Here is a 9,881-nt window from a genome sequence, read left to right on the forward strand (position 1 = left end):
AATATTTAGGGTTCTCATTTAAAGCCTTCCCTATATATATATATATATATATATATATATATATATACACATCCAAAATCAGTACCAAAACAAAAGTAAATCAGAGAATACTAAATCGAATACATTGATCAATCATCAACTAACAATCATTGAATTGCGAATAAAATAAGAACAATCGAAAAAAATCAGAACATTAACGAAATTAGGCGAATGTAACAACAAAGAAGAATAATAGAAGCACATATTATGTCGAGTCGATTCCCTGAAGCGAGTGTGGCCAATTATCAAAGCGATGTTGAATCGAGTCGACATAATACAGGGCGACCTTCAAAAGAGAAAAGTAACGGAAACATTTTATTGCTCGTCATCTTGATGTTACCTATCGTATCATTCACTGCATCCTTAATAATGCGCCGATTCCCTTGAAACATGACTGTATATCCTTTTTGTATGAGTTGTCCCACACTCAACAGATTATGTTTCAAGCCTTATACATAAAAAACACTCTTTTTAGATTTTTTACACATGTGTAAATACAACAGATTTACGCATGTGTAAATGGCAAACTTACACATGTGTAAATTTTCTTTATTTACGAATTCACGTAAATTTAAACGTGTAATTTAAATTTCTAACATTGTATTCGAATAATAATGAATAATAATGATAAGTGTAGAAAAAAATTTTGAATTTGAATTACTTTTGACCAAGTTCTCATGATTTTTTCATTTGTACTCACGGTTCCCATAATATTTAGAGTTCTCATTTAAACCCTTCCCTATATATATATATATATATACATATATATATACATATATATATATATACATATATATATATATACATATATATATATATACATATAATCATCAACTAACAATCATTGAACAGCTAACAAAATAAGAACAATCGAAAAAAATTAGAAAATTAACGAAATTAGGCGAATGTAACAACAAAGAAGAATAATTGAAGCACGTATTTGGTTCCCGCTACTTTTCTCTTTTGAAGGTCGCCCGGTATTATGTCGACTCGATTCACCATCGCTATTTTTAGTGTTCTGGGACTCTCGATGCCATGTATATCCTCGACCACGACAACGACCTCTGCTGGGACTGCGGCCTCTACCTCTACCTCGTCCGCTTTGATAATTAGCCACATTCGCTTCAGGGAATGGGGTTGCACCGGCGGGTTACCATTGATGGTTTTGTAGTAGGAACTTGTTGTTTTGCTCCATGACCAGAACACATGACATCAATTCAGAATATTTAGTAAATTTACGTTCCCGGTATTGCTGCGACAGGAGCATGTTTGAGTCATGGAACATTGAGAAAGTTTTTTTAAGCATGTCTTCATCAGTTATTTTTTCACCACATATTTTTTACTCAGAGGTAATGTGAAACAAGGCAGAATTATATTCACTGACAGTCTTAAAATCCTGTAGTCGTAAATGAAGCCATTCATAGTGGGCTTTGGGGAGTAAGACTAACTTCTGGTGGTCAAAACATTCTTTGATGTTTGTCCATAGTTCAAGGGGGTCCTCAACAGTTAGATATTCCCGCTTTAGATCTTCAAGAAGACAGTTAGATATTCCCGCTTTAGATCTTCGTGAAGATGATGGCAGAGGAATATCATACCTTTCGCTTGATCTTGAGGTGAAGTTTGATTACGGTCAATAATTATCTCCCCCAAATTATTTGTGTCAAATGAATTTTAGCATCAAGAGTCCATGGGAGGTAGTTGTTACCAGAGATGTCAAGTACGGTGAATTGAAGCTTTGATAAGTTAGACATTTTATCTACAAAAGAAAGACACATGCATTTAATAACAAGCATGTGTATATAATGGATAGTCTAAGAGAACTTCGGGTTCTTTATAATTAAAACTTCGGGTTCTATACAAGAAGACAATTTTCATATGCAGTGATGAGTTTGTGTATAAGAAAATGAGAGAAATATGAGAAGTGTATTCTTATTCATCCAACTCTATCATTATATACATGTACATACGTAGTAGAAGATGTAACAGAAAATACAACTGGAGAAAAACCAGGACATATTATCTGTATTCATAACATTCGTATTAATCTTGACAGCAGGAAGTTGAAAGTTGGTGTTAGTTTTTTAGGGATATTGTATATGGAAGCCACACATGTATTAAAACTACTTTATAGGTGTTACATGTCGAAACAAGTAGAGGGTCTTATGTGTAATTGTTGTATTCTTAGAGGGTTTATTATTAGAAAAAAAGTAACGAACTGGAATCAGATCGTTATAAGCTGTTGTAAACAGTTGTAAAGATCTTATCTCGATAAGGAATTGACTCGTGTTCCTCTTATGATTCTTCTCAATTTCTTATTGCAACGTTGTTGTTCGATTCTCTGGACGCCCTTGAATTTAAACCCTAATTCATCAAATTCCGCATTCAAATCGATCAATCAGCTTTTGTACAATTCGCTGAAATTGATCACTCTTCCGATCAATTTCGACTCGACTTCATTTCAATTCACTGAAATTGATCACTCTTTCGATCAATTTCACTTCCAAGTCATCGATTTTGTTCTTGGTTTTCGTTTCAATTCAAGGTTATGGCAATCTACAATTGCGTGTCTTTCTATAATCAAATTGGGAAAATTAGGGTTACGATCGTTGTTTATGCCGATGAGACACCAAGAAACGGAAAAATTGGAAAAGTTAACTCAAGATAGCGCAAGAGTAATTGTAGGTCCCTGTTTCGGGATCGAACCCGTGATTTTCATGATTATGTTCAAAGATGGAAGAGATAAGAGATGATAAACAAACAAACTTTGTATTAATCCGGTAGTAAAACATTACAAGTCGGCCCGATTACATGATAACCGAACTAATACCAAAGGAGTATACATTCGGGGAGAGATCAAGTGGTGATCTCTCCCAGACACACTGAAGCTCACAGGGAACTCTCAAATGAGCTCCCCTTCTCACTTGGTCTTGCAAATGACAAAGTGTTGGTATTTATACCCAACACAGGTTGTACGGTCGAAGGATCAAACTGACTGGTCGATAGATCATCTGTCGACCATCCAGCTTTCGAAAGATACACATATACCTCGAAGGATGACATATCCTTCGAGGTCCATCTTCAACCTTCGATGGATATCTTTCGAGCTCATCGAAGGATATACACAATCCTTCGATGCCTTATCCTTCGACACCAAACATTATACAACCACAATTTGTCTAGCAAAACCCACACGGTCAACCAAATAACCCTCTCGTTTGACCACTTCAAACGGGCGGGTCTATACACGTTTGTTTGACCGTTTCACTAACTATTACAAATTCAGCATACAATAATAACTAATCTATTCGACAAGCATCGGACACAAAATCTGCATCAACAAATTCCCCCTTGTCCGTTGCTGTCGAATGCTGAAAATGCAACTGCAATCGATCTTCAGTCAAGTATTCATCTTCTCTGTGTAAACAAATTCCCCCTTGACCGATGATCCAGGTAAGTAGTATCTTGATGCTCATTGTATAATATTTCCCCCTCAAAGTACGCGTATCCGTGTTGAGTGTTGTGCAATTTCCTCAAAAGGCTCAATTGACCGATCTTCCGCTGATCTTCCAATACTCCAACCGGCATTTGATAAGGGTTCCATTCTTTAACAACTGCATCAAGTCTTGATCTTCAAGCATACTACATTGATAGAGATTTAGAAAATCACAAACTCTACCACCTATGATTGCGTTTAGAAATTTACCGAAGAAATTCATCATATGAAAATTTTTATCCCCCCATTACTTTGGTAAAATCTCTAAACCTTAACAGATTCTTTCCACTTCAAAGAAACTGTCGTCAAATATTCACCAATTCCCTCCACTGAGCGGAACTGTCGTTTTTGGCCCATAATAGTCGCGTTACCATTTTTGCCATTTGCATCGGTAACCGTGACTACCCCACATTTTTCAAAAATCAAGTTTCCATCATCTCTTGTTTTCATCATTCCGAATCATCCCGCGCGCTCCCAAAAACCATACGAATTTTGACCTTGATATTAGGAGCGCGATTCAGATCAACTCCGCAAATACCCGACCCCACTTCACAAACTTGATGCAAGCCCAAATCCCATTCACTTGATTTATAAACAGCCCAACACAAGAAAATAATTTCACACATTTGTGGCCCACTATTTAAACTGACTAAGTGATGGGCCCCAAATGAAATCGTTGGTATATGAGCTGCTGCTGATGTTTGCAACTTGTGAGAAATTATCTCAATCATCAGGTGGGCCCTAAAAAATAAGTCAACAGGTTTGAAACCATTTGGCCTTGTTATCTTAGCCCATGAAAGAAAAAAACATTATCATTGTAAAGCCCTAGCCGACAACAACCTTGTTCAGCAGCCAAACATTCTAGTCTTGTCTCTTCTCAAAAGTCAACAACCCTAATCTTCAACATTCAGCCGACAATTTCACTTTGTCTCATCCTTGTCTTTCTTCGATACCAAACTTCCTGTCAACCACAAAGAAAAACTCCCAGACATCATCTCTTACAAAGTCTGACCTTTTTCTTCGAGACACACAACTCCAGCCACCATTTTTCTGTGGATCCTTCCAAGCAAAACAACTCTCTGATCTTTCGAAGTTGACTTGATCCATCGAAACATAAAAACGACCCTTCGAGACTTGTCTGATCTTTCGAAGTTCCTTGAAGTTGATCTGTCGAAATTGTTGGAGGTTGATTTGATCTTTCGAAATAAAACAAGGATGACCCTTCGGCAATTGTTGATGATCCTTCGAATTTGCTGATCTTTCAAAGTACTGTTTCAGTTTGATCTTTCGATGGAATGGCCTGACCCTTCGAAACCAGTTGGGTTGACCCTTCGAAACAGAAAGATGACCTTTCGAAAATAGCTGACCTTTCAAAACGGTAACCGATCCTTCGAAGTTCTTTACATCTTTCAAAATATGAAGATGTGAAGAACATCAAGAACACAGGAGGCCGTGTACATATGCAGATTCGATGAAAACACTTTGTAAACACTTTGTAAACGATTTTTGATGATGATAAATTGAATATTTAGGAGAAAAACATAAAACCCAACACTCGTTTTAGCACAGATCTGAATATTCGGGTCCAGATCTGAGTTTTTCTCATTTTCACCATTTTTACATCTTGAACAAAAACGCACAAAAATCACAGATCTAGAGCACATGTGACTTAGTAAACGGTTAGTTTTACTAAATCGGGCACCATGGCTCTGATACCAATTGTAGGTCCCTGTTTCGGGATCGAACCCGTGATTTTCATGATTATGTTCAAAGATGGAAGAGATAAGAGATGATAAACAAACAAACTTTGTATTAATCCGGTAGTAAAACATTACAAGTCGGCCCGATTACATGATAACCGAACTAACACCAAAGGAGTATACATTCGGGGAGAGATCAAGTGGTGATCTCTCCCAGACACACTGAAGCTCACAGGGAACTCTCAAATGAGCTCCCCTTCTCACTTGGTCTTGCAAATGACAAAGTGTTGGTATTTATACCCAACACAGGTTGTACGGTCGAAGGATCAAACTGACTGGTCGATAGATCATCTGTCGACCATCCAGCTTTCGAAAGATACACATATACCTCGAAGGATGACATATCCTTCGAGGTCCATCTTCAACCTTCGATGGATATCTTTCAAGCTCATCGAAGGATATACACAATCCTTCGATGCCTTATCCTTCGACACCAAACATTATACAACCACAATTTGTCTAGCAAAACCCACACGGTCAACCAAATAACCCTCCCGTTTGACCACTTCAAACGGGCGGGTCTATACACGTTTGTTTGACCGTTTCACTAACTATTACAAATTCAGCGTACAATAATAACTAATCTATTCGACAAGCATCGGACACAAAATCTGCATCAACAGTAATTGATGGGCAACAAGCAATTTTAGACCAGAGCTATCAGATTGTTGCAGATCGGTATGACAACATTAGTTACTCAAATGGCGGAGACTAACAGCAAATTGGGTAATGATAGGGTACAGGACACTAAGATCAACGGCTGGTTCGCACGGTCGGCTTGATTTCCCAAAATTTAATGGTGAGGAAGTTTAAGGATGGATTATTCGTTACAACAATTTCTTTGCATTAGACGACCCCTGAAAACACTAAGGTTCATTATGTTGTTATCAATTTCGAACTGATGTTTTAGGGCATTTGAATAGAACATGATACAAGTTGATTGATGTAAAACTAATCTCAAAACGGTGCTCCAAACGGCTTAAATTTTATCAATTGGAAGTTTAAACACCCGAATTAAAGCACCGTTTCCGTCATTTGGAACACCGTTTCCAGGTAAGTTTTACATCAATCAACTCGTATCCTCGAAATTCGGAAAAAACTTAACTCCGTTAAATTTGTTTATAATGGAGATGCAGTGAGAAAAAAATACTTAAAGGGTGGGAATGCTAGTGGTAATAGTCAAAGGTGATAGTGCCAATGGCCAACCACCTCTAGGTGAGATTATTAAAGTCCAATTTCCTCTTCTTTTAATTGGTGCTCGTTTGTTTTTGTTTACGCTTATTCACTTATTTTCATGTGTGTTCGTTCGTTTATGCTTGTGAACCGTCTGTTATGTGTATTCTTCATGTTATATAGTCTATCAAGAAAATAAATCTCATAATCGAAACATAAAGTAACAAAAAAATCTCATTAGACATATGTTTTCTCTCTCGGATGGTTACATATAAAATGAAGAGTGAACATAATTAAAATTGTAATCTAGAGTTCAACATTTTTAGTTTCGGGAGATTTAAGAGGGAAATTACAATGCCCATACATGTTGCAAACCCCTTGGATCTCCGTACCGCGTAGCATACGAATGTATCCCTTCTCTCCCCATCCTTCGCCCCACGAGTTCTTAACAATCCAGTACTTGGTTCCGTCAGGATCCTGATCGTATCCAACTATCAACATCGCGTGCATCAGCTCCATTCCACATGGTCCACTATAAATTCCCTAAACACCATGAACTATTAAACAACATATGGATAACAAATGAACGATGCGTGATTGAAATGTTACCTCTTTGTAGAACATGAAACCGTCACCGCCAGGATCCATTTGAAAAGTTACAGGCTGATGTGCCACTGCTTTCAATAGCGCTTCTTCATCGTGTTCTGGCAAATACTCGGTTCCATCAACAGTTACCGAGTGATGACCATACTGGTTTGAAAACACAGATTGTTAGAATCAAATACAAATAACTTTTAACGTGCGAATGATACAAAAAACTAAAGTATGTTCAACTAGAAGAATTATTATTACGGTACAGTTTTAAAGTAGCGTTAATATTACTCTAGTTGATCTGTTGTAGAGTAATAAGTATCACACTTCAACAAAACGAACTATAGCATTTATTATTATGCATTTACGCTACTTCAAAAAGGTAGTGTAATAATACTTATAGTGGTTCGAACATAATTGCAATAATTATTTGTACAATTCGTATGTTAAAAGCTGTTTGTACTTGATATAACAAGCATTGTAATCTAGTTATCTATACTATATTCATTAGTTTTGTTTGTACCTTAGATGTATCGCATATTTCCCTTTTACCTACATAAGGGTAGAACTCATCTGTAGCTATACCTCCATGCTCTTTGACGAAAGTAAATACGCCACAGACCTGCCCTCCGTCGCAATGGAAGGTTCTGTCGCTCGAATCACAATCAAGAAGTTGTTGTTCTGATAATGATAAGAGTTGACCTGTTCTGATGGCGTTTATTCCTTCAATTGCACCCACCGCAGCAAATGCGAAACAACTTCCTGTAAACTCGACACCAAAATTGTTTGTAACTATGTGTGCTAAGTATGGTTACAAAAATATAACATCATTGTTTTGAATATAGATAATTGTTTGTGTTATATATGGTTAAAAAAGATATATATAACATTACCAATTTGAGTATAGATAATTGTTTATGGTTACAAAAATATAACATTATTGAATATATATATAATTGTTTGTGTTAAATATGGTTACAAAAATATTTGTTTTTGAACTGTAATTTTTTTAATCTCTGTTGTCTGTGGGACTTGAATCCAAGACTTTCCCTTTCTAAACACATGTGTTTAAAGGCTTTGTCTTTGTCAATGGACCATCACCCCATTGGTTGATTAGAAGAATATAACGTTAGTGTTAAATATGGTTACAGGATCATATCACTACAAGGGTAATCTAAAGTTACTATTTTATGTATTAATTTCAATATAAATATGTAATTAACCAACCTTACTTATAGAGACAAAGGGTGGTGTTAAATTTACCCTCTTCTCTCACAAACTTGGGAGAGGGCCCACCCCAAAAGACTAACTTGTATGTAAATGAGACAAAACGTGTTACCGCACTGTCCTTGATTTTTCATAGGGGTGACAGCGTTATGTTCCCTCCAATCCATCCTCGGTGGAATAGCGTTTATATCGATATCATTATAACTGGAACTCAAGTTGGTCTTACGAATCCCGTGAAGAGCAATGAAGTGGCCACCCTTCGAGTCGGCATGGGTTTTCCTAAACTCATGGTGGGTCATGGTAGCAAACTCGTTTATTTGCAACTTGTATCCCAGGTTCATCTTGTTTTTCTTGTGAATATTTCGTACGTTGTGCTTGAATACATTGAACCGTTGGGGGCTTCTATCGGTCACTTTGTGGTGTTCTCGCCACCTGTCGTACAACCCTTGGAATCCCTCCTCCGATTCGAGTTCTTGCTCATGGTAATTGAAGCTTTCCACAACTCCTAGTATCAAGACCAAAGAAAGTGAAAAAAATATAAAATTGTTGATCTTCATTTGGAGGAAAATGGTGTAAGAAATGAGATTGTTATGATCCAAGTAGTACGCATTTAAAAGTGCTTATTCTTGCTTGTTTTTAGGATTTATATGTGGAGGTTTTTTTATGGTGTCAAGGGAATGTATGGATGGATGGTTAAGCTGACTTGAATGTAAAAACTAACTAAATTTAAATAAAGGATTCCTAGATACCTTTTGAAAAAGCAAATATTAAAAACTAATGCATTTATATATAAAAATAAACAGTAAAAGTTGTGTATGCCACCAACTTTGCATAATGTATGTATACATAATTTGTTTACATATGCATTAATAAAAAAAAGCAAGTAAAGTTACACCTATATAGGTTTAATACATTATGATTTTATAATTCCAATTATGTTAGTTATATAAAAGTTGTAACATTATCTTAACAACCTGAAAACAAAGTTAAATGATTAATTATATATTATTATTATTATTATTCATTGTCGTCTTAACTATATGTATATTATTCTTCATCTTCATCTTAACTATATGCAAATGCAAATTCTCTTGACTTTTTTATTCAGCTTTATTTTCAAGGGTTTGGTTTGTATTCATGTAACAACTCAACTTTTTAGGTAATTTTTAGGAATATTTTGTTCTAATTTTTTTAAGAGAGTATATGATGCCCTTACAAGGATTCAATAAGTTTACAAACATTCGTTTAGGTTGGGTGGTGTGGGATAAAACCCTTAGGGTCTTTGTCAAGCCACATCCGCACCACATAAATGAGGGGCTTTATCATTAACTTGTATGGTTTAAGATAACACTTTTGTACCTTTGTTCGTGAAACCAAGAGTCTCTAGATACGATAATAGTGTTAACAGATATGAGTACATTCGGTTCTGTTACCATGAACCTAATTAAGGTTTTGCTCTATTGACCATAACGCAATAATATGAATCCAATACCCTAGTTTCCTTTTCTTAGATTCACGATGTCGAAGTATTGTTCGACAAACCCATACCCGAAGATAATGTAATGCTGGGGTCGTTCCATAATTCATAAGAAATTTTG

At 36.1% G+C, this 9,881-nt stretch overlaps 1 protein-coding gene across 2 annotated transcripts; it reads right to left on the reverse strand.

Moving 5' to 3' along the window:
- Window positions 1–6,689: 6,689 nt before the first annotated feature.
- On the reverse strand, window positions 6,690–8,903 carry LOC110935926 (cysteine protease Amb a 11.0101). 2 transcript variants are annotated; one of them, XM_022178278.2, is made up of 4 exons: window positions 8,396–8,902; window positions 7,580–7,818; window positions 7,075–7,215; window positions 6,690–7,008 (listed from the first exon to the last, which is right to left on the reverse strand). In XM_022178278.2, the coding sequence occupies exons 1-4, from the start codon at window positions 8,838–8,840 to the stop codon at window positions 6,772–6,774; spliced, it is 1,062 nt and encodes a 353-aa protein (XP_022033970.1). In that variant the 5' UTR covers window positions 8,841–8,902; the 3' UTR covers window positions 6,690–6,771. The 2 variants fall into 2 exon arrangements, with proteins under 2 accessions (XP_022033970.1, XP_035844825.1); XM_035988932.1 differs by having other exon boundaries at window positions 6,710–6,997; window positions 8,396–8,903.
- Window positions 8,904–9,881: the final 978 nt, after the last annotated feature.

The sequence above is a fragment of the Helianthus annuus genome, chromosome 4, assembly GCF_002127325.2.
Source record: "Helianthus annuus cultivar XRQ/B chromosome 4, HanXRQr2.0-SUNRISE, whole genome shotgun sequence".
NCBI classification, from domain to species: domain Eukaryota; kingdom Viridiplantae; phylum Streptophyta; class Magnoliopsida; order Asterales; family Asteraceae; genus Helianthus; species Helianthus annuus.